At 34.5% G+C, this 26,168-nt stretch overlaps 1 protein-coding gene across 6 annotated transcripts; it reads left to right on the top strand.

Annotated features, from left to right (window-relative positions):
* LOC109828261 (uridine 5'-monophosphate synthase-like) lies at positions 7-6,070 on the top strand. 6 transcript variants are annotated; one of them, XM_020395376.1, is made up of 7 exons: positions 7-1,183; positions 1,738-1,821; positions 2,021-2,103; positions 2,223-2,310; positions 2,394-2,648; positions 5,466-5,651; positions 5,851-6,070. In XM_020395376.1, the coding sequence occupies exons 3-6, from the start codon at positions 2,090-2,092 to the stop codon at positions 5,604-5,606; spliced, it is 498 nt and encodes a 165-aa protein (XP_020250965.1). In that variant the 5' UTR covers positions 7-1,183; positions 1,738-1,821; positions 2,021-2,089; the 3' UTR covers positions 5,607-5,651; positions 5,851-6,070. The 6 variants fall into 6 exon arrangements, 5 of the variants coding, with proteins under 5 accessions (XP_020250965.1, XP_020250905.1, XP_020251066.1 ...); XR_002243771.1 differs by lacking the exons at positions 7-1,183; positions 1,738-1,821; positions 5,466-5,651 and adding an exon at positions 4,950-5,063 and having other exon boundaries at positions 2,192-2,310; XM_020395316.1 differs by lacking the exons at positions 7-1,183; positions 1,738-1,821 and having other exon boundaries at positions 2,192-2,310.

The following is a 26,168-nucleotide window of genomic DNA, read 5'->3' as shown; positions in this document are numbered from 1 at the left end:
CACACTCATGAAAGCCTTGATCTTCGTACTTGTTGTGGATTTTCTTGCTTGAGAAATTCGACATTGGTCCCTATATAAGGTTCGAGGACTGAACCTAGCCATGTTTATAGATCAGGTGGAAGAAAAAGAATCCTGCGTGCCTTTAGTTTTCACCATCCTTTTCTCTATTATGTGTCTCTGAGGCTGTGAGTCCTTTTTTTTTACATTTTTTTGGAGATGCATGTCAAGCCACATAATTCTTTGTACCCAAAAACCTTATCGTGGAATGTTAATTATGGGTGTTTAGGCTCTCACATGTGATTTTGATTGGAACTGTACGTTCTGAGCTTCTTGAGCTTATTTGATCCCATCATAATTTAAATATACCCCCCTAACAGTGTGACGAGGGTTTTATGATAATAATGTCAGAAGTTTTGGGGTGTTTTTGAAAATAATATTGAAAGTTAGAAAGTTATGTGGAATGGGGTTACTGTTGGGGATTTTTTTTTAGTTCTGCTCAATTCACCCTATTCCCTTTAAGTTCCTAAGTCCTCTCATTTTGTTCTAATTTTTTGCCCTAATTCTCCGCCTTCACCTACTTATTTTACTCATTTTGAAACTTCTGCTATTTGTGGAAGTGCTATTTTGCAAGCTTCCTGTTTGTTTAGTGTGATCTTAGAGCAAGCAGATGTGCTACTCAAAATAACAGAAGAACATGTTGCTTGTGACAGTTGATTCAATTATGCAAATCACTACATTATAGCAATTCCATTTCTTATGCCTTTCTTATGGTAAGCTGATGCCCTGATATTGTGAGACTTACATGAAGTTTCTGTCAAATTGCCCGACGCTTGACAAGGATTTGGAATTGTAGCTGCAGATGATTACTTCGTCGGCCAGACAATCTGCAGTTAGTAGACCGCCAAGGTTTATATTCTTCCTTCGCTCTATGCTTTGAATCTCTATGTTGTGATCTAATTATTTATAGTGATTTCAATGACATTTTCATTTACTTTGGAATGTTTTTATTAGAGGAATATAATGGATATTAAAAAATTTAGATACTAAAAATAATGAATGAGGGGATGGAGAGAACTGGAGGTGACGATGTGCGGCATTAGATAGAGACGGTGGAGGAAGCTCTAATTTGTGCCTGGCGGCGGATGTGGCGACTGCCAAGGAGTTGCTCGAGATTGCGGATAAGGTTTGAATCTTTTTTGCTTTTGGCTTATTTGCAGTTTAGTACCCCCAAAGTTTCTATTTTTTAAATAAAAAAAATTGATGCCCTAAAGCTCTGTTTTGACAATGTGATACCCAAAGATTGCAAATAGACGATGAGTTTTTGACAATTTGATACGCCGGTGCCCTAAGTTTGTTCTTCAACGCCCTAAGGTTCTATTTGACAATGTGATGCCCCAAAGTTTGCAAATAGACGATGATTTGACAATTTGATACCCCGGTGCCCTAAGTTTGTTCTTCACTTTCCCCAAAATCAATCGAAGATCTTAAATTTGGTTGCTCATTCACCTTTTCTATGTTGATATTCTTGTACGAATTTAATTTTGCCCATTGGTTTGGGAGCTAATTTACAATAAAAATTAGCAATGGATTATTAGCCGTACTAAGAAAATCCGACTTTCATATGAAATGGGACCAAAAAACTCATTATTGGGGGGAATGCAAAGATATAGTAGAAGCTCCAAAGTAATTCAGGAAGAAATGCTTTCAATAATGTGTTGACAATGTTTTTGCGTGCAGGTTGGACCGGAGATTTGCTTGTTAAAAACACACGTGGATATATTGCCCGATTTTACACCAGATTTCGGCTCTCAGCTCCGCGCGGTAACTTCCTCTTTCAATCTCATTTGCAACAATATTTGTTATGCCTTTCCCAATTACTAACTGATTGCCTTTGTCATAGCTTGAAGAATGTTTTACTATCATAATGCTATTTGATCATATCTATCTTCCTTCTCTTTAATGATTTCTCTGCACATTACTTATTAATTATGTTTTGTCGTTGACTTCATTTGTACTGAAGATTGCAGATAAGCACAACTTTTTAATCTTTGAAGATCGTAAATTTGCCGACATCGGAAATACTGTAACTATGCAGTATGAAGGGTGAGATATACATGCTTTAACATTTTTTAGCTTCTATGCCTTTCCTATTGCAGGAATAACATCCAATGTTCTTTTTGTATAATAACAGTGTCTCTATGCCCACTATTGTATTGTTTCAGAGGTATCTTCCGCATTTTGGACTGGGCGGATATTACTAATGCACACATAATCTCTGGACCTGGAATTGTGGATGGCCTTAAGTTGAAGGTTTTTAAACTTCTAACATTTCTCAATTGATGCATCATAATCAAATGTTCTGATATGTATCTATTTAAATTTAATATTCATAGGGCTTGCCTAGAGGGAGGGGACTGTTACTACTTGCAGAAATGAGCTCTGCGGGTAACCTCGCCACTGGAGATTACACGTCTGCTGCAGTAAAAATTGCTGAACAACATTCAGATTTTGTGATTGGCTTTATATCGGTTAATCCTGCATCGTGGCAAGGTGGGCCTGGGAACCCAGCATTTATTCATGCAACACAAGGTGTTCAAATGGTTAAAGGAGGGGATTCCTTAGGCCAGCATTATAACACTCCTTATTCTGTAAGATTCTCTTTACTTTTTTTTTGTACTGCTTGTTATTATTTTTTAAAGTTTGTAGGTTATATAAATATTAAAAAGCACATTAGGTATAAGATGAAGATCTGCGGGGCATATTCTTATATTCTTTCAGAGTGATATTAGTATTTCAAATCCTCTATGCTACCTTCTAGCTAAACAAATGATCTTAGGGTTGATATCATTATTGATAGAATCTGGTATCGGCATAGAAGAAAAAGACTACGGAGAGTCATCTGCATTTCCGATTCATTTTTCTTATCCAAATACATATTCATTCATAGGCACCATGCATCTTATTTAATTTGATCATAATTAGAGAATGAATCAGTGATGAAGTACAAGCAAAAAGATGGATGTAAAGGAAGACGGTTAGACATATTTTGAATAGATGGAAAGTGCTAGAAATGATGGTATTTTGCGTAATAATAGTATGAGATTTCAAATTAACTAAAACATAGATTTTGTCAGGTGCAGGAGCAGTGCATTATATTTACTTAATTTTGGGAGTATGGATTGAAGCTTTAGTTCACCAAATTATTTCCTGAATCTTTGTATATGACTTTCACAGAAGTAGATAAGCCACTTAGCTTGCCATGAAGGAAAACAATAAGTTGAGCAAATTCCTACTTCTACTCAATATAAAACGTTAGCAATAAACATTATAACAAAAACAACTTCAGATAAAAATGCGACGCAAGGCAAAAAACTAATAGACCTTGAAGCAAAAAAAAATTCTGAGTATCTAACAGAACTACCTCATCAATAGGAAAGAAAACCGGGTATGAAGCACTCCAAACGTGAGACTGCATTGGTGCTGCTGCTAAGGAGGAAGGATTAGCAGCAAGCTGAGAAGTAACCTAAAATAGCAAACAAAATTAGATCTCAGCACAGCTAAATTATAGACAAACATCCGTGTACTAAAAACTAACAATCTGACTGAAAGAGTTTGTTTATTTTAAAATAGGGAGACTCACAAACTGTGATTAGCCAGCTAATCTAATCAAAGAGGTGACAGGACATGATTTGTGCATCTTGAGATGTTTAAGAGTTGACAAATGCAAGTACTGTGAATTTGCAAATTCCACTTTTAAAAGCAACATCAGTTAATGTTTTTCATGTTAGGATTATAAGTAACCTCTAAACCTTATGAAGTGCTACTAAGAATGTGCGTGGAAATTGGAACGAGTAGTCTAAAAGAACAGTTCAGTAATAAATATTTTAAAACATAAAGGGAGTTATATAGACCATAATAAGCTCTGACATATAATGTAAATACCAGAAGTTTCGTATTGCCCCAGAAATACCCTTTTTGACTGGATATTTAAGTTTATAATTGGATTCTAAATCTATCTCAATTTTTAAGAATGTGATTTATCTGCTTGGTTTGCATATGTCACTACTTCATGTTTTGGCTTTTTGATGTTGTGATTGTGATCTAAGTTTTTGTCATTTTCCAATTGTATAAGTAGTGACATATGGAAAACTGGTGGTCTAAACATTTGAGCATAATCAAATGGAAAACTGGTTAGAGGGATTTTCCCCCAAAAAACCCTCTAATGTTAGATTCTTAACAAAACGTCAGATAAGTATATAAGTTGCATTTTGATTATCTAAACTAATGTATATATGTATTTATTTAGAGGGTCCAGAATTGTATATACTTATATAGATAAGTATATATGTATATATGTCGCCGTCGAACACCAGCTTAATAATCACAATTTTTATCGACTATTCTGAGGTTGACTATGTGTAAGTGAGTTTAGTGAAACATGCATTGGATTAGATTTTTGGGGTATTAGGAGGTTTCTTTTTTATTCCCCTTCTCTATGGGTTTGCTTCTATTATCTCCTCTTATTTTAGTTTATCACATTCACTTACATAGTCTATTATGAGTTCAAGCTCTATCTTTTGGTTGTATATTTCTGTTCTAAATTCTTTATTATGATGCATTATGTAATAATTTCAGTTACAAATTTGCTTCAAAGGGTTCTATCTCTTACAAAGTTATTGGCATTTTACATGTTTTCTCTGCAATTTCTTTCTTTTAACGGTTAGGACACCTATGATAAATGTGTGTGTCACAAATATTTCGTGGATGATAATTGATATTCGATGAAGATTTTCTTCGAGATTAGGAAGCAGAAGTATTTAGAGGCACTTGACAGGTTAACCCTTTGATTTCTCTGTTCAATTAACGGTCATTTTATTAATTATAAAAAGTTCTCTTTTTCCAAATATGTTTTTTTAAATAATGGTATCTATTTTTTTTTCCGCTGACAGCCATGACAGGAGTAAGGCGGTAGATATATTAGTAAAAGATCTGAAAGTTTTTTCTACATTCAATGAAGAACTATATAAGGAAATTACTCATCTTCTCACCCTGGAGAATTTTAGGTAATATATTTTGTTTTCTCTGCTGGGGTTATTCAGTCCAAGATTCATGGGAATTGTTTGTTGAATAAATATTTGCAGTTGTTTAAGTTTCTGAAATCATGAAAGAAGTGTTGGCAATTTAAATGTCATTTAATGTATATTGGGAAGAAGAGAATGACGTTGTTGAATATGATTGAAAGTGTTTTTTGATTTTAGTACTTTAACTATCTTACGAGGGCTAAGTGCTTCATAATTTTGCCTTTAAGTAGTATAACGTGCAGACAATTGCCTATCAAATTGGATGCTGAGTTATAGTTGTTGGTCATGGCAGTTTGAATTGCTATCATAGAGCGCTGCCTTTCTTTTTACCTTTATGCTTATTTTTTCTTAGCTAAGAAGGCACTGTAGCATCTTTCGTTGTAGGGGATTGGAGGCCTTAAACTTTTTTCACTCCAAAAGAACAAAAGAGCAAGGGCATTGAAGTGGGCGGAAATAGGTTTGGAATCATATATAAGGTTGATAGTGATGATAGGGAGGATGCATTTTAAACACACAGCAGGATGACAAAAGTGGAGAATGAGTCAGTACTGCTCTCTCCTTTTTTACTTGGTATTCTCCAAACCTTGTATATCTTAGCTCTTTCTTCTCACCAGAGCCTGCTTCCTTGCTCTCTTTAAGTATCATAGTTAGTGACAATCCAACTAGATTGATACTTGCTGTAGTCCACATTATTGTTACTTGCAATCTAGACACAACTATGTAGTTTATGGAATATAGGTTATTAATACCTTTTTTTAATGTATTTTAGATAAAAGGAATGCATTCTTTGAGTGAATAAAGTGGACTTTGCTGGATTGCTAGAACTTGCACCACACCTTGCTGGAACTCCAACACCTTGCTGGCTTGCTGGAACTTGCACCAAGTCATTGTGAAAATGTTGATGGTGCATGGATTGTTAATGCATTGTGTTTATTTGGCTTGGTGTATTGTATTGTATTGTAATTGTTTTAGTTATTTGGCTTGGTGTATTGTATTGTATTGTATTTGTTTTAGTTATTTGGCTTGGATTGTTTTAGTTATTTGGTTTGTCTTGGATTGTATTGTGTTAAGTTATTCTGAAAATGTTGATGATGAAGTTACAACCGAACAAATTGAACCGAACCGAACCGACTTGCAACGGTTTGGTTCAGTTTTGAATAATTGGCGGTTTTGTTCGGTTGTTCAAAAATTGATAAAACCCGAATGAATCAACAGTTTGCTCACCCCTACAAGTATGGATAATGCTGAGAAAACTCTGTTAATTTTTAGTATATGTTCTAGAAATACAAGATCATGATTTGGTTTTTAAGTGCTCTTGTATGCAAAGAAGCAAATTGACGGATATCATAGAAATAATTAATTTCAGCCTTTTTTTCCTTCCTTAGTTACTTTATGCTCTCATTTGAAGGTAATTATGGAAGTGGTGGCACGTCATGTTTATAGAAGGTACATAGTCCTTTTAGGTCTATTAAATTGGCACAACTGAAACTTCATATATATGAAATTTATCCTTGTGATAGCTTTGATTTCAGAAACATTTTTTATAGCTTGTGGGTTGAGTCTCTAATGTTCTGCAAAATGGCTAGATGGCATTTATAATTTCTCATGACATGGTCCAAATTATTTGATAAGAATAGACACTAACAAAGGGGATCAACGTAATGTATTGCGAGATCTTTATCATCTAGACTACCCTAGCTGATGATAGCTCAATTCCTTTGTAAAAAATATTTAAGTATGATTATGGTGTAAATATTTGTATGCATCTTCTCGGTGCAGTTAGCTTACATTACCATGTAAAAAGATTGAAACAATGTTAGAAACCTGAGAAGCCAAATCATATTTTTTGCTTTCTGTTATGCTATTGAAATCATTTTGTCAAAATACTTCTACCCTAGGTTTTCCTTCAAGATATCTGATTGGTTCATGCAGGCAAATTAAAGTTTTTTTGGATTCAGGAGAGAGAAGTATTATATCAGAGGTTGCATTCATTTTGATAGCTGAAACTCTTAGAAGCATGTGTTATATACTGCAACTTAACTCCTACTTAAGTTTGTCATGAAAAAACACTGCACATCTTGAGCTCTATGCAATGATCAATAATGAACGAAACAACAAAGGTTCTTTTAATCCTTGCATCAAAACATTGGGTTACATATGAAATGATTATTTTAGCAACATGAAAAACTCTAAACTAATCCTACTCTTTTGTCATGCTTTCTGAACTATCTCTAAAAATACAAAACGAAAATCAAAACATTTATCGTCCCCTCGCTGCATAAAAGAAGATTGCAGCAAGAACAGTAGTTACCGGATACATCCACATGAACATTTATCGTCCCCTCACTGTAAATTTTTATAACCTTGTTATAATAAATAAAAAAAATTACCACGTGCATTGCACGTGCAATCCAACTAGTATGTATAATATGTGTGTGTATACTCTCTCTCTTAGTATATAAGTATAGTATATTACAACGGGTACTTCTTCCCCATTGGCCCAATGGGCAATGGCTACTTATGTGATTTTCTCTCTCAAGTTATAACTTATAAATATATACAATATATTTACATATAATATATGTATATATAATATATAATTACATAATAATTTGCAAGTATATACTAATACATAATTATTTAAAATATAATAAATTTAAACTAATTTTCAGCATTTTTTATCAAAAAAAAAAAGAAAAGGGAAAAAATTAAAAAAAATCCGGGCCGACCCGGAGCCCGGCCCGGGGTACCCTGGTCCGGGCTCCGGTTTTGCCCGACCCGGGCCCGGATTTCCGGGCCGGGCCAGCCCGGATGGACAGGCCTACATGTGATACAGAAGAGTTTGTTAATATGTTCATTATGATTGAAAAGCTAAGATTAGACATCTTGATTTTCAAAATTAACCACAAATCCATAATCTAATAATCGAAACTAACGTAAGAGTATGACTAATATGTATTCAGATATTTCGAATACAAATACGGATATTTCACTCCAAAACCATATCTATAACCATATTCTATCGGTTATAGATTTGAGTAACCATATTCGTATCCTAATGGATACGGTCACGGATATTTTCTCGGATACAGATACGGTTTAGTACCCTTATCTGTGAGCCAAGCAATTATTAGACGGACTATCTATTACGCACTTAACATGGTACATGTTTCATGTGGGTTTATGTGGTTGATATTTATATGTGTTAATGTAATTTAAATTTTAAAAAAAATTGTGGAATTCTCTAATGAGCATTCATCCTCTTGCAAAACGGGAGTGTGGTTTTCAATCAAATATCGTCTTTGTTTGATTACCAGAAACATCTTGTTCGACATTACTCAACTTTCACCACTATCTTTGTGTGGACTTGCATGAGTCCCGCAAGCTAAATATGAACACTGTTTACTGTTTACATCCAATCAAGCTCTCGTCCGTTTTTATTATCCTAGGTCCTTTGAACTTGTAGCATACTTGTCAGCACTTTATATTATTCAAGTAGATAATTCTTGGTCAATTTGGCTTTTCTTTATTTACGTCAACAAAAAATAACAATAATAAAACTTATTTGGAAGCTTCTGTCCGCGAGTTCAGCGAAGGGATGGGTAGCTAGCTCGAGCAGCTGGCTGTGTCTCCGGCTCATTTTTCAGTCGAATGTTTAACGGTGTTTTTAAATAAAACTATTGTTGAAAATAAAATAGATAGAAACCGATAAGCAAAACAAATAAAAAAAGCCCATTGGACATATCCTAGAAAAGGCCCATTTGGAATAGCAAAGAAAATAAAATACCCATTTCACTACATATAAACTAGAAAATGAAAAGAAACCGATAAGTGATTAAAAGAAAGCATGAAGCCAGCAAGAAAAGCCCAATAACCGCTGGGAAGGAGGAGTAAAATAGGTAAATGAGGCCAAAAACCATATTTTCAATATCAGCCCAAAACGTAACGTACTGTTAAGTACATTTTGACCGCCACTTTGATTGTGAACACACGTATAGCGTTATTTTAACGCATAAATTTAGACCTACATTGCTTTGGATGAAGACCACTTACCTCGTGACTGCTATAAAAAAAAAGATCATGAATATGATTTACTTAAGTTTCTAATGCAAAGGAGTGCAATGATCTGGACTAAAGAATTTAAAAGAAACAGTGAAATTAAACAAATTAAATGGCTCATTAGCCAGGCCCTCAAAAGAATTAAGATAAATATGTCCGCTTCTAATTTTGCCAAGAGAGCAGGACCCTAATCCTAACCCTAGACACCAACCCTGACCCTAACCCTAACCTTGACTCTAACCATAAACCCCCTGACCTCAACCCTTATCCTGGCCCTAACCCTAACCCTGACCCTAACCCTAACTAGCCCTAAGCCTAACCCTAACCCTAACAAAAAACAAAAACAAAAAAAACCCTAAACCCAAGCCTTAACCCTAACCCTATCGTAGGCCAAATTTTACCATGTTATGAGATTTATTGAAAGGCCACATCGTAAATTTTAGCATCTGAGAAATTATTTTCTGAAAGGTCAAAATGACTAAAAATAGTAAAAAATCAGGGCTACAGAATATGAGTTATTATCCATTATTTTTTGTCATTTTAATTCATTTTGACTCAATGGAAAATAATTTCATGGAGTACAAAATTATAATGTCCCCAATTACAATCTCATAAGCTATATAACCCACGATTTTGTATCATCTTTCTATAATTCCGAACCACTAGAAAATAATTACGCTTATTTCACAGATGCCACGATTCCTTTCTCACACTCTTCTTTTCTCTTCGTCTAGTTATAAATTAATAAAATACTGCTTAATTTAATTGGCAGTATATTAATAATATTTGGAAATACAGGGCGAGAGAGGATCAATGTGGAAGATTCGTGGCCTAATATTGGAAAATATCTATGGATTGGGGGTGGGTCACAAATCTGCGCGCACAACCTTGGATGATATCTCTCTTTGGTTGGTCATATGTCACCCTCGTGATGTAAAAGTATGATGGATGTGTTCCTACTTGGTTGACCGGATATGTTGTCGGTCGTATATGTCACTCTCATCTTTTTATTTACGGACTTTGCATAATCCAAGTGCTGCGTAATAGTATCTCATCATGGTCCGGTTAATTTCTCGGTTGAGCAGCACAATTGTGGGCCTGGTTCAGCCTTCCGAGCTGCAGCCTGCAGGAAGGGTTATTTTCCATTCTCTATGAACCGAATGTGAAGGTCATGCTTATATATTATTTGAGTTCAGCGGGGATTTCAGAAAGCCCCTTTGAGACGTGGCTTTGAGTTGTGTAATTGAGGAAGGTTTGTTGGTCTCCGTGATGAATAGTCATTATATTACTGAGTTCTACTTTAAACCCCTAAGCTTTCTCTATTGCTCTAATAAAGCCCTTTAAACTTTGGGGTGTCTCACAAAATCCACCAAAGTTTTGGCCCGCGTGAAATTTGGATCAAAAAAGAAGTGCCCTTTTATTTCACACCAACTAGACCACTTTATCGTGTGGGCTAACAACTAACCTCTTTATGGTGTGTGTTATAGTTTTTCCCTTTTTTGGGCTAAATTGCACAAAAATACCATAATATGTTTTATCAACTAAATACTTCAAATATCAATTTGGCATAATAAAATACCATTAAGTTTCTAAAATATGCACGTTACTACCATCAATCATGCAAATGTAAAAATTGTTACCCGAATGTTTCTCTATGATATTTACATGTTAATTTTAGAGCTTTTAACCATTAGTATTTGTTAAATTTTCTATTAAATTAATAAAAAAATTCAAACTTATCTGAGTTCTACTTTAAAATAGAGTTAATATATTTTAATAAAATTTTTTAACAAATAGTAATGGTTAGAAATTTCAAAAATTAGTATATAAGTATCATAGAAAAACATTCGAGTGAAAATTTTCACGTTAGCATGATTAAAAATAGTAATGTGCAAATTTTAGAAACTTTATGCTAATTTTTTACAATTTAGCCTTTATTTTTTTTCTAATTCACTAGACGCGCACGCATACTTCAAATATTAAGCTGAACCATCGTGATGTGGTTGACCTCCCTCCTCACTGTCAAAGTTATCATCCGAACAAGACAAAGCCCATCGTTAATCCTAAAAGCATCTTATAGGCATTGAAATTATCCACGATGGAGGCAAAGGAAAGAACAAGACAAAGAACAGGAGGCTACATGTGTAAAGATAATTCATGATGATCGCAATGTGAGATAGGAACTAGGATTGGGATAGGATGCCAAGTGGCAGCACTGTAATTTGAAAAGAAAGAGAAAAGCAAGAAAAACATCCAATTATATCTTACTGCTGACCAGTTCGTGGGAAAGCAACCCTAAACCCTAAACCCAACCCCAACCACAACCCCAACCCTTAACCTTAACCCTAGCCCATGCCCTGGCCCTAGCCCTAGCCCTGGCCTTGGCCCTGGCCCAAGCCCCAGCCCTAGCCCCGGCCCTAGCCCTAGCCCCAGCCCCAACCCCAACCCTAACCCCTACCCTAACCCTAACCCTAACCCTAACCCTAACCCTAACCCTAAACCCTCACCCTAACCCTACCCTGATCCTTACCCTGACCCTCACCCTGTCCCTAGCCCTAAAACCAAACCATAACCCTAACCCAAACCGTAACCCCAACCCCAATGCTAACCCTGACTGGCCCTAAGACTAACCCAAATCCTAAATCCATCTGACCCTGACCCTGACCCTATCCCGAACCCTAACCCTAACCCTAAAACCCTAATCCTAACCCTGTCCCTAACCCTAAATTTTTTAACAAGTATTAGCAAGCTTTCCTCCTTCTCCAAGAAACTATGGAGTGGATTTCTCTCTGTTACACCAGTGAACTTGGTTGTTGGTTGCTACATCTATTTTGGTGATGAAGGATATGCTCATCACAAGGTTCGGCCAGGCCTATTATTTGTAGCTGCAGAGCCTGAATAACTCAACAATTCTCTAGCCCAACAACCAATGATGATGATGATCACAATGCAAGGCCATAAGAGGAGTAGAGAAGTGTTCTGATGCACTCCTCTTTTCTTTGATTCTAATTTTGGCGCAAATTTTTATTTTGAACTTGTCATTGTGAAAGGTTTGTACTCCCAAAACCTAAACCCAAAACCAAACCCAAACCCAAAACCAAACCCAAACCAAACCCAAAACCAAACCCAAACCAAACCCAAACCCAAACCCAAACCCAAACCCAAACCCAAACCCAAAACCAAAACCAAAACCAAAACCAAAACCAAACCAAAACCAAAACCAAAACCAAAACCAAAACCCAAAAACCAAGAACCAAAATCCCAAAAACCAAAACCAAAACCAAAACCAAACCCAAAACCAAACACAAAACCAAACCCAAACCCAAACCCAAACCCAAACCCAAACCCAACCCAAAACCCAAAACAAGAACAAAAACAAAAACAAAAAAAACCAAAAGCCAAAAACCAAAAACCAAAACCAAAACCAAAAGCCAAAAACCAAAAACCAAAACCAAAACCAAAACCAAAACCAAAACCTAAAACCTAAAACCTAAAACCTAAAACCTAAACCTAAACCTAAACCTAAAACCTAAAACCTAAACCTTAACCTAAACCCAAACCCTAAACCCAAAACCCAAACCCCAAACCCAAACCCAAACCCAAACCTAAACCTAACCCTAAACCCTAACCCTAACCCTGACCCGAACCCTAACCCTGACCCGAACCCTAACCCCGGCCCCAATCCCTAAGCCTTACCCTAAATCTAACCCCTTCCCAACCCTAATTCTAGCCCCAACCTAACCCTAAACTAGACCTCGACTCTAGCCCTATCACTCAGTAGCGAATAGAAAGTCTAATGTAAAAAATTACATTGTACTTAAATCTAAGCTTTTCTTGTAGTGTGCAATATTCCCTTTTTCATTAATCAAAAAGCTATGTCGTGCTTAAAAGATAATTAGTGGATATTTTGTTTCAACCAACTTGTATCCTCATCGAACACCCATAAGTGAATATGAATTCAAATAGTTAGTGTAAATATGTTTTGGTTATGGGGGTGTTTGCTAATAACGATTCCGCTTGAAATAGCATACATTACTAATTTATTTATATCAACAAAAACATTTTTTTTAAAAATATTAAAGGATATAAGCTTGGGTAAAACTAAAAGCTGTAGCCGAGAAAACGAATCACAGAGAAAAATATGCTTCGAGAATATGTCCATTACACTATGCCCAAAATAAAAATAAAAATAAAAGGTCAAATGAAAAGAAAGCGTAAGTGTTTAGAATTGAAAAGGAACCGATAAGTGATTGAAAGAAAACATGAAGCCCACTAAGGTCAGCCCAATAAACATTTGGAAGGTAACAAAAGGAAAACCAAATATATGAATCAAATAAAAGTAGGCACCTGTTCATATTTTCAATATGAGCCCAAAACGTAATGGGTGCATATTTTGAACGCCTCTACGATTGTGGGTGCATAAAGTCAGTGGAGTGTTAATTTGAGCGCTGAAATTTTGACCTGCATTGCTTTGGATGAAGAACGCTTACGCAAGTTTCTTATGCAAAGAAGTGCGATTAGCTGGGTTAAAGGATTGAAAGAAAAGTGATTAAACAAATAAAACGACAAATTAGCCAGGCCCTAGAAAGAATTAAAATGAAAATGGTCACTTCTAATTTTGCTGACGCTTAAACCAGAAGAGCTGGACTTTCACATCACATAGATGAAAATAACACTCGTCAACCCAAAGCCACTTCCTCAAATCCCCTTTTGTCATCGACGTCTCCAAAATGCTACGGATTTTGGTCAAGAATAAAATTGATTCACTTTGCTATTATATGTCCGTTTATTTGAGAGGTCGATCAGTTCATGGTAATGTGATTTTATTTTCAGACTTTCTTTCGTTAAATCGGTGCTAATATCGTCCAAGTTGTTCGTGTTGGTGTGTTCAGTCGGTTTCCTAGACTGAACCAAATTAGAGTAGAGGTTTACCTTTGAAATTACTTCATGCAAGCTCATAGTCCATGTGAAAACTACTCACGTCCTTATGCAAAAAGCAACTTTATTCAAAATCTTGTCTTGCATAATTCTATATAAAAAGTTGTCGTAATTCATACCAGTAAATAGTTTATATCAACTTGTTTTTCTTGGTTACTTGTCGATAAAGGACGAAGATAAGGATTTAGTTTCAGGTCATATACACCCTTTAAATCATGGGTATTTCCAAACTACCTCCAAAATCTCAATGCTTATAAAACTACCCCTCAAATCTTAAGTTTTGTGGGGGAAAATGCTAATAACTTTATTGGGGAATATTACTTCTAGATCTGTTAAACGTTTTTAAAATTACTAAGTTACCCTTCTTGATTAATTATTTGCTACTTACAAACTTAAATAAAAAATTCTATGCTGAAATCCCCTTGCCTAAATGCCAATTACCATCATTACCCTTATCTTTCCCATCTGTTTGACAGCTAAAAACAAACCCAATGTAAGTCCCCCCTTTCTTCTCCAATTGTAGGTTCTGGCCATGGAAAAGCATAATACCACACATAATCTCAGTCCAAAGCATAATACCACACATAGTCTCAGTCCAAAGCATAATACCACACATAATCTCAGTCCAAAGCTCAGTAGTAAATTAACAATAAAAAAGAAGAAGATCAACATTCTCCTCACATGCTTAACAAACAGGGGAAAGATTACTTTGCCAAACCCATTTTAATACCCCTATCCAAAGTTAAAAGTTTCATTCTAGCAGCCAACCATTCAACAAAGCAGTACCTTGGCACACTAAGATGGGAGGAGGAGGCTGGTCCTACGTTCGCCATGGTGGCCGCCTATTTCGGATGCTTGCTTCGTTGAGCAGAGGGGGTTTCAGAACGATGTGAAGAATTGAGGGCCTCGAAAATTAAAATGGATTTTGAGGCTGGTTCTTTCAGTCAAAATTTAATTTTTAGTTGAAGGTGCATTATTGGACGTCTGCTGTTCATCTCAAAGTGGAATGAACAAGGAACAGCGGTAAGCCGCATTAATTTAGCATACACTCTAGGTAAGTCCATTGCATTTATTTTTATTTATTTACGAATACTAGCCTAATAATTGACTACATATTAAGAGGATAGGTCCATTACATTTCTTATTAATGCATGCTGATTTGATTTCTTATTGACTAAGAACTGAGGGATCCACTTATATTTATTCCCTTATGCTCATTACTGTCTATTATGAGTTATAGCCTATTAATTTCTATTATGACTTACGGTTAATTATCTCATTCCAATTTTATTTATTAACGAAGGGGACTACTGTAAAATCAGAAAAAGACCATCTCTCTCTTCTAGTAACCAAAATATTTTTAATAGAGGCCTACCCCATAAGGAGGGAAAAGAAAAAAAAAGAACAAATTTATTGGGTGTCAGCCTAACCAAAAAAGAAAATAAAATATACAAAGGAAGGAAAGCCCAAGAAAGAAAAAATTGAAGCATTCAATGATTTCATCGCAGTAAAGCCACACAAAACAAATGAGGAAAAAAAATTAAAAACATGACAAATCATAAAAACAAAATGCAAGAACAGAATTAAATAGTGAAGCCCTCACTCACAAATTTGATTAATCATAACAAAACAATAAAATAGAATTAACACTAAGAAGTGAGGCTTTTCATGTCCAGCCCAATGCTGATTTCAACAATATAAGGAAGAACATTGTATAGGAAACATACACAATAGCAGTTCAGCAACACTTATCCTTAAATTTAACAAAAATAGGAAAAAAAAATAATGAAGAACCCGCAACTACACATCTTTAAATTCCAATAAAATCTCACCACTTATTGATCTCGATCTTTCCAAAACCATCATCAACCAAGAAATAAATATTGGTCGCACTCTCCTTATATACCACAAATCCCGATCTTTCCAAAACCATCATCAACCAAGAAATAAATATTGGTCGCACTCTCCTTATATACCACAAATCCCAAAAGCCTAAACTGGAAAACATTTACACAAATAAATATTGGTCGCACTCTCCTTATATACCACAAATCCCAAAAGCCTAAACTGGAAAACATTTACACTAAATTAGGGGTTTTAATGCAAAAATTAGTTCAAGAAATAGGAATTAAATTGCATGTGCATCAAGGTGACAACTCAATAAAATAATCTAGTTGTAATGGCATTCCTCTTCCTGATGTGTATCTAAACAAAAGCCAACTAGCCAAACACTAGCCAAAACCTTAAAATATTACAGGAATATGAAGGAAACAACAAAGCGATGAGTGAAAAATGAAAAGTTAACCTTTCATGTCCGTACAACTCTTGCTATAAATAAAGTTGTACGGACTCTTGCTATAAATAAAGTTAACTCCTTTTATAGCTTGATATTTCCATCCACCACTACGACCTACTCCGTGACCATTCGTCAATGAACAAACAAAAATGACATTCGTCAAATGTCAATGAACAAATAAAAATGAATAGAGACTAGCAGTTAAATAGTGTCAGAATATATAAATCAAAATTACCAATTTCAAAAGCACCTCAAAACAATAACTGAATTTATGTAAAATTGCTTGAACTTTGATACCTTAGTAGTTTGCCTCGTGGAGGGAGAAAACGACTTTAGTTTTCAAATTAGAGACGACTAATTCAGGGGAAGAATTACATGCGGATGTTGGGTGTGTTAATTGGCGGCTATATATCTAGGTGGAGAGGGGAAAAAAAGGACCTGATGTGGGAAAATACGCGAGTAATGCAGGCTCGTGCACAAATTAAGACCTCTTAAAAATGGAAAAACTTTGAGTTTTATACTTTTATTAGGCTACTAGTTTTTACACACGTGCAATGCATGTGATTTAATACCATGATTAAGTATTTTTGGCAGTTTGTGCTCATTTTTTTCTTTAAACTCTTACATCCCGATTATTTTTTTATGTTTGTTTAAATGGGATACACCCAATTTAAATTTTCATGTTGATATTTGAATTGACAAAAAACAAATATAATTTAAAAATAATTTGAATTTTCATATTATTTTTGACCGATATGAAACTAAGCTTTATTTGAGAAAGTATAACATTGCAAAGTGAAAAATATTAAAATAGTGTTATACAAGGAAGGTGAATATTTAAAACCAATATAACAAAATGATTGATTTAAAGTATGTTAAAACGATGCAAAAGAGAATATGAAGTTTATTCCTAATCATTGATAGACTTTATAAAAAAATATAAATTAAAGATTAATGCTAACTCTAGCATACTTTTATATGATAAAAACATCCACATAAGAATATAAAAGTACTAAAAAAATTCATGAAACTCCCTTCTAAAGATTCCTAATTTCACTCAAAATAATTAAACTATTCTATAAAATATTCATAAAATATTGTTTTTATTTCTTCTATTTTATTTTTTATTGAGTTAAGATCAATCCTTCTTCAGGTTTATCATTTATCATTTCTCGGACAATTCTAGAGTATTGTCTTCATCATCTACATCAATTGTGACATCAGGCTAATTTTGTATTTTTTATGCTATTATCTTTCCTGGGCTCGTTAATTTTTTATCATCTCATTTAACTTTACAAAGAAGTCAAATGTACTTATGATGTTCAACACAAACTGCTCAAAATATAGACTTTGATGATTTTTTTCTATTTCAATGAGAATAAATATTAATTTCATATATATAAAATTCTTTGTGTTCCTAATTTATTACTTAAATAAATTAGAAGCTATCTCTTTATTTTCCTCTAAAATGAATTCTTCTGATGTGCATCCAATAAGAATTTTTGTTATTTCAATAATATTACCTTTGCTCTATTCCTGTCATTTTCCATAAAAATCTAAACTAAATACCTGCATTATTCATTACCAATTTCTCTTAGATTATAGTATTAATATTTAATTTAAAGAACACAGTATGGAATTTATGAATTCTTACTAATTTTTTTTATGTCTTCCATGGAGATTTTTTCTTTGATTAGGATAAAGTTATTAAATTATTTTTTAATGTAACTCATTCAGTGCTTCATTAATAGATATGTCTTATGTTAATGCCAATTCAAGTGATTCATTAACGTTTTCTGAATTTTAGATTTATTTCCATCACTTTCCCATTTGCAATGGAAATAACTCAATTCTTTTAAAGTTATCTCTAAATATTCTAATAGTTTCTCCATATGTAATTCCTTGTATTCTTTTACCCTATAAATATTATTAACGTCAAAGATTAAAGTTTCTAAATTAAAATCAATTAATGCTAAGGTATAATATTATAGTGTTTTATCATTTCTATGGATTTAAACATCTATCAATTAATGTTACGAATGTATTTTGGCTACCCCAACTTATTACTAAAATTATATGAAATTACTTTAATTTATATAGTGCCGATAATTTTTAATCTATAATATTTTTAAAAATTTTATCCATTAACCGGATGTTTTTAATCAATTATTATTGTTTTTGTTTACCAATATAAACTTAGAGTATTCTTAGATGCTGAAAATGGATAGTAAATCCCTAAATTAGAAATTTTAATATATATATATATGCCGGAAGAGAAATTTTAGAAATTTTAGAAATTTTAATATATGCCGATAATTTTTAATCTATAATATTTTTAGAAATTTTATCCATCACTTATTTTTAAAATTTTGAAAGAGTTTTTTAAAAAAATTACTTTTAAGTTTGGTAGTTATAAATTCTATGTTTCATGTGTTGGTGGTAATTTTTTAAATGTTAGTATATTTCTTGTAACTCTAAAATTTTAAGGGTGTCTTTTGTAATTATTAAAACTATAGATTAATTTTAAAAAATATTAAATTTCTCAGCGGTCTACCAATCAACGAATTTGATGTGTGCTAGTTAAAAATTTTAAAAATTTAGAGTTTTTTTTTACGATTTTTAAATTTTGAAGGAATTTTTTAAAAATTTTGAGGTCAATTTTGGCAAATTTTAATTTTTAGGTGTCTAAGAGTAATATCTTGAATTCATCTTATTTTATTTACAAATTTTAGAATTTTAGGGTGGCTTTCTATAATTTGAACTTTTGAAGGTGTTTCTATAATTTTTAAGATATTGAGGGTGTTAATTAAAAATTTTAAATTTAAATGTCAAAAATTTTAGGTGTATCATGGTAATCTCTTGAATTCATCTGTGTTGTTTGTAAGTCTTAAAATTTTAGAATTTTAATGTGCTTGTCTGTAATTTAAACTTTTGAGGGTGTTTCTATAATTTTTGAGACATTGGGGTGTTAACTGTAAATTTTAAATTCTTTGCAAACTGATGTTAATTTTTTAATTTCATGTTTTTTATTTTAAGTTTTGAGACATTTGGATGAGTTTTATAATTTTAAACTTTTCAGGGTCTTTTCTGCAATTTTAAAACTTTTTATGGTTTTTTTGCAATACTTCATGTATTATAATATGTTATCTACTTGTAATTTCTTTATCTTAACAAACTAATATCATTTTTATATTTTATATATTTTATTAATATTAGTTTTTTTAAATTGTTAAGCTAAACATGGTTCACATAGGATTAGGATAAGATATGATTATGATTAGGATAGATTAAGATATAAATAAAATATTCAAAATAATGAAGAGTAATATTGACCATTGAAAATTAGAATTTGATTATAGATAAGATAGTTCAAACTATAAATGGGTATATTTGTCTAAAAAAGATTTTCCGAACTCGTGCTTTTAAAGGGAGTATGATTAGCAAAGAGAAGCCTTTCCCAGAAAGAAACACTAAGGCATATTACACTAGGCCCATAAATAGAAAATAAAGAAAATCAAAAGATATATAAAAAAAGTGATTATAACAAATAAGAAGACACCATGCTACGTTTACATCCTCCAACGTTAGAAATCAACTCTCTTCAAAAGGACAAATATTTTCCAACAAATAATTAACATCTAATATAGCTATTTCCACCTGCTTAATATAAAGGAACAATTCTAACGGATCATATGTATCTTGACCTAATGATTTGAGTAGTGCCCAGCAAATTAAGTTATTTCAAAATTAGTTAGTTATCTACCCCAACCTCGGGAAAACATTAACTAAAAACATTTTGTCAAGATTTTCCAATTTTACCCTTTTAAAAATTTATTGATTCATTGAGTTAAAGTGTCGGGTGAGTGGTCGTCAAGCTGTTATGCTTCTATTTTTCATGAAAACAGCACAAAGTATTTGGTGTTGACATAGTGATTGTATTCACTCTGATTCACCTAGTACACTGGTAAAAAATAAGGTATCCTAGACGGAAAATTTCGTCTAGGATACTCAGAATTCCGTCTAGGATGAGTATTCTAGACGGAATTCCGTCTAGGATATGCGTCTAGAAAGTTTCCGTCTAGAATGTAGTATTCTAGACGGAATTTCCGTCTAGAATACATTTTAGACGGAATATTCTAGACGGAATTCAAAACCGTCTAGAATACATCCTAGACGGATTATTCTAGACGAAAATTCCGTCTAGAATAATGCATCCTAGACGGAAAAAATTTTCGTCTAGAATGAGTATCCTAGACAGAAATTTCCGTCTAGGATACTCATCCTAGACGGAAATTGATGTTTTTGATTTTTTTTTATTTTTATTTTGTAAAAAAATCATCCTAGACGGAATTTTAGCATCCTAGACGGAATTTCTGTCTAGGATAATATGCTACAGTGTTTTTTTTTTCAGGCTCTACTTTTGGGGCATGTACACAATATTGAACAACTAAATTATATTCATATGAATTAACTGTATATATTATTAAAACAAACAATTACAACATTAAAGTTCCAATACTAATTCAATATACATATAAAACATAAGTTTCCCCACATTACAAGCTATTAGATACTGCACCAACATGTGTAACCTGCACCAAAGATAAAAACAACAAATTAAATATGGGTAAATAGCTCAAGTATATGCAAGAGATGTAGACATATAACAACAAGCAATGCAAATAGCATACAACTCTTAAGTTTTTTTAATATCTAACAAATAAATTCATAAATTTGTGAGTTGCATATAAACTAGTGAAGCTTAGCATACATCAAAAGAGCAATCCAATTAACACATGTTTAAATAAAAAAGAATCAGCAACATATAAAGAGTCATTCATAAAAAAAGACCTACATCAACATTTGGACTTGTAAATTAGAGTGAAGAAAGTAACAAACACGTAGATATAAGCTCATGTTATAGAAATTGTACTGACATTTCACCAGAACTACGATGCGTATCAATATCGGATAAGCAATTGGCAAGCCATCCTTCTGAAGACTGATCCAGGCTTGCGTTGGCAAAAGTACACCTATCATCTAATGCAAGTTGTATTATAAGCACCATACTAAGATAATTTTCCCAACTCTTAACAGAAATCATTATGGCGTCAAAGCCAACCTGAGAAGACTGATCCTCTAGGTTCTTCCAACCCTTTATCAGTCTTATCTGAGTTTGTGTTTTCCCCTTAGTTATATATAGTTAGGAGAAATCTCGAGAGATAGCAAAGGAGAAAAACTTACCTCCGAAATGCGACTCATAGCCAAAATTTCCAGTATTACTAGTAGGAGTGTGTTCCCCCAAAATTTCCAGTATTACTAGTAGAAATGCGACTCATCAGCAAAGAAAGTCTCCTTCATAGTTTCAGTGAACTCTCTCATTAATTTCTTCCGAGGGTGGAAACCCACCTTGTAAAGTGATGGCAAGTTCTCTGTGTGTCGGCGAGAAGAAGGCAAGCTATGAATGTCTGATTCATTTGCAACTGGTTCATCAGAAACTGAAGTGCCCATCTTGAGTTTTCACCTGTGCAATGAGTGAATAGTTAGAATGCAGGTATAAACTACACTTTGAATTAGCAGTCACAAGTATATTACGCTAAACAAGTACTTATACTACACAATGTTAATTGTTGTTCCAAAAGGGAGGACAGAAACATACGGAAATACTTGCACTATTTTGAGATAGAAAAGCCTTCCCTACTCTGGGAGATGCAAACAAAGATCCTTATATAGGACTCAAGTACAATTGCAGGTCAAACTTCTCATTATAATAAAACCATATTATTAATTGTGAATGTAGATGTAAAACAAAGCACATTCAAGGTGAATGGAGAGGACTAGGACGCAATGATGTATTGATATATCAACATATGAATTAAAACAGGACAACATTTTCAACTTGCATCATAATTCTTCGATCATACTCTGTTAAATAACCATGTAGGAGGTTGACTTAGATGATTAGATTGTTTAAACTACTCATTAGATTGTTTAAGCTATTCACTTATCCATTTGCCTCAATTGTTGATTTATATAATCAAAATTTTATACGCGGCGTGAGGCATGCAATTAAGAGATTATGAGTATGCAATACTTCATACTCATATAAATCATTATTCATCTCATCAGTCATCCTCAATGACAACGGCAAAGCATCGAAACTTCCGGGGAAAACGACCGTAAATTCTCTAACAATCTAACAGATCTCTTCCAGTGTGGAAGCTATGTGAGTTGCAGGGATCAAAAGAAGAACTTAGCACCCAAAGGTTAATTTATTTCTCAAATTGCAAAGCATCAATATTACCAGGAGAGTTCTTTCCCACTTCTCAGAAACACCAGTGCATAACAAGTTCAAAAAATGATCTCAAATAGAATATTCAACTTGATAGCTTCATAATTTATTAGTGTTAATAAAAAGAAACCATTTTCTCAAAAGCCCCAATATAAAAGGGAACCATTACTATCTCCAAACTCTTGAGTGTTTAATGGAGATGGATGTTTCCCCTTTATAACTTGAGGTTTTATTCCCACTGTTTGCTTTAGATAATTGCTTCCAAGTGAAGACTTTTTCGAGGTCCAAACACATAAAGGGCACTTAAAAACACCATTACTGCATTCCAAGACATCAGCAAGCAACTAACACCGGTTGCACTTTTGTAGGCAATAAAAATTGCCTTTAAATCCTTATCAGAGAAGTTCAGAACAAAACTGCTAAAACCTCATCCGAAATAGCGAAAAAGGGGAAAACGCTGATATCTCCCAAACCGTAAGGAATTTGGCAAAACGGAGGAAGCGAACCGAAGCCTTCGGCTTAGTTCGGATGGCTCCATCTCGTCGAGATAGGCGATTTTCATATATAATTCGTCCAATTCCGACTTACGGTTTGAAAGTTACGGCCTATTCTTCAATCCATGCTCAGGAGCTCGCCTGCAACTCAAATTCGCCTGCAGTCCCAAATCCGCCTGCAGACCCAAGTCTGCCTGCGCACCTGAGCTCGCCTGCAAACCCAGTTCGCCTGCTAGCTCGCCTGCAGACCCAAGTCCGCCTGCAGTCCCAAACTCACCTGCAGACCCAGTTCGCCTGCAAGCTCGCCTGCAGACCCAAGCTGCAGACTCGCCAGCTCACTGTCAACTGCCCACTTGGAGTATGGGAACAGTTACATCAGTGGTCAAATCCCACAAATCAAGGGAGAGGGCACAATACTCCAGGCCCGTCAGATGGCCGTCCACAGTACGAATGAGCGGACAGGCGCCGAAACAGCCTGCACCCTCATAAATGCGGCTCACCTCAGTTGTCCAGGTGAAGGGACGAGAGCCGCCAACGCTCGGTGGTTGGTCAGATCCACGCAAGCATCTGACAGCCGTTGTCACGCATACGAGGAGGGGCTTTCCCACTCCTATGTAGCGTGATGCAGAGCACAGCTCTTCGAATGACCATTGACGGTACGAATGAACAGCAGGACGTCTCCGAACAACGTGTGGTCACATCCCATAATTCAAGGAGCAGTCAAGCTATCTCCCTCACCTCTATTAGTGGTCAAATCCCATGAATCAAGGGATAGCCCATGCCATCCCTTGCCTGTTAAAACCCATCTTCAGCAGCATGAAGAAGGGGGATTGGCCGTTGCATATTCTGCTGGCTAATCTCCCAAAGGTTGAACCTGGACCTTTGCCAAAGGCTCCCTCATTTGAGAACCGAAGCTCCGGCAGCAACTTCGATCGGATCGTCCAAGGGAAGCAGACTCGGCACGAGCACCGAGCGAGGCATCCTATCGCCACCTAAAGTCCCCACACAAAACAAAATAAATCTCAGGCCAAAAGGTAAAACACTCGGAAATCAAGTTGTATACTAAGAATCTAAACATTTTAAGGGAAACCCAATAACATACTTCGCTCATAAAAACCTGTGATCAAGCTAAAAAAACTCATTAAAGCCCTCAGAATTTCAAGTCTAAAGGATTGGAAAATAGACCTCAGTGAAACATAGCAAGGGTGCCAAGAGCCGTTATCCTTGTGCTTGACTTCGAGCTCAAGAGATTCTCCATCGATCGATGCCTCCGCTCTTTCCTCAATTGCCTTCGCTCCTTCGCCATGAGCTCGCCGGCCGATGTTTCGAGAACTGTTGAGGATAGAGAGGTGCATCGAGGGTTAGGAAGTGAGCAGGGGCGAGGAGAGGAAACAAAGGCAGAGGAGGAAATCTAGGGTTTGTTCGGGAGAGGAGAAGGCTCAGTTTTGGGGGAGGAGGGATTGGAGGAGGGATTTGACGGAGATGGAGTCGGATTCGGGTGGAGTGTAATGGGTTTGGGAGAGGAGGGAACCGATTTCGCCGGAGAGGGTGGTGATTAGAGAGGGGGAGAAGAGTAGGAGGTGAAAGATAGTTTTTTGTGCAAATTTCGGTTTTGGGGGAAATATGGGTGACGAAATTTTGTGGGGAAACGGGGGCGGCGAAATTTTGATGGGTTAAATTTTTTAAAAAATCGGTAACGTATCCTAGACGGAAATTTCCGTCTAGAATGTATACTAGACAGAAATTTCCGTCTCGGATAGTTGGTTAATTTAAAAATAAAAATAAAAAAAAATCGTCTACTTTTCTATTCTAGACGGAAATTTCCGTCTAGAATGTTTATTCTATACGGAATATTCTAGATGGAAATTTTCCGTCTAGTTTAATAGCAAACTAGACGGAAAAATTTCCGTCTAGAATAGTCCGTCTAAGATATGTGATTTTCTACTAGTGGTAGTTCCTGGTCGGAGTGATTTGACACCAAATTAACCCGCTGAGTTCATATAATTTTTATGGATATCCCCAACTAGCGGATGCATGAACCCATAGTTAAGGTCGCTTAACAAGGATTTTTTTTTCTCTTGCAAAATTACAAGATATTATTATAGATTTTACAAGAGATATATGAAATTGTAGGTTTCTTTTCTAAAAATCATTAGATATATGTCAATGCAAGACATCGAAACTCTGTGCTCCAATGCTTATAGTCGATTCCGTCGTTATCTCAATCAAGTCATTGAAGGTAGGCCTGTCCATCCGGCCCGGCCCGGAAATCCGGGCCCGGGCCGGGCAAAACCGCAGGGGAAAAACGGACACACAGTACCACCAGACAGATACAAGACACAGGAGAACGACACGAAAACAAGATTATACAGAGGCGGCGGAGATATTTACCTTTTTTTAATAATATTTAAATATTATATAATTAAATTATTCATAAATATAATATATTTTAATTATAAAGAAAATATATAGAAAATTAATTTATAATCACTATAAAACATATTATAACAATATGTATATTATATATATATATAAATATTAACAATATTACAATTACAAGTATAATATTATTATTGGATTCATACCAAATCAACATAGAAAGTACACATCCCACCCTGAGGTTATATTATAATATTCTTATACTTATTTATTATATAAAATGCTAAAAATTAAGTTTAATATACTATATAATATATATATAAAATAATTAATAATTTATTAGTATATACTTCTAAATTATTATGATGTAACTATATATTACTATACATATATTATATGTAAATATATTGTATATATTTAAAGTTATAATTTAAGAGAGAGAGAGAATCGCATAAGTAACCTGTAGCCGTTGCTCGTTGGGCAATGGGGAAGTAACGTTGTAATATACTATACTTCTATACTAAGAGAGAGAGTATACACACACACATATATAAAAGAGTATACTTATATAATAGGAGTATACATAATAAGAGAGAGATATACTTATATATACATATATTACTAAGAGA

Source organism: Asparagus officinalis, chromosome 1, assembly GCF_001876935.1.
Source record: "Asparagus officinalis chromosome 1, Aspof.V1, whole genome shotgun sequence".
Taxonomy (NCBI): domain Eukaryota; kingdom Viridiplantae; phylum Streptophyta; class Magnoliopsida; order Asparagales; family Asparagaceae; genus Asparagus; species Asparagus officinalis.
The sequence above is the reverse complement of the archived record's forward strand: the minus strand, read 5'-3'. Positions and strand labels throughout refer to the sequence as shown.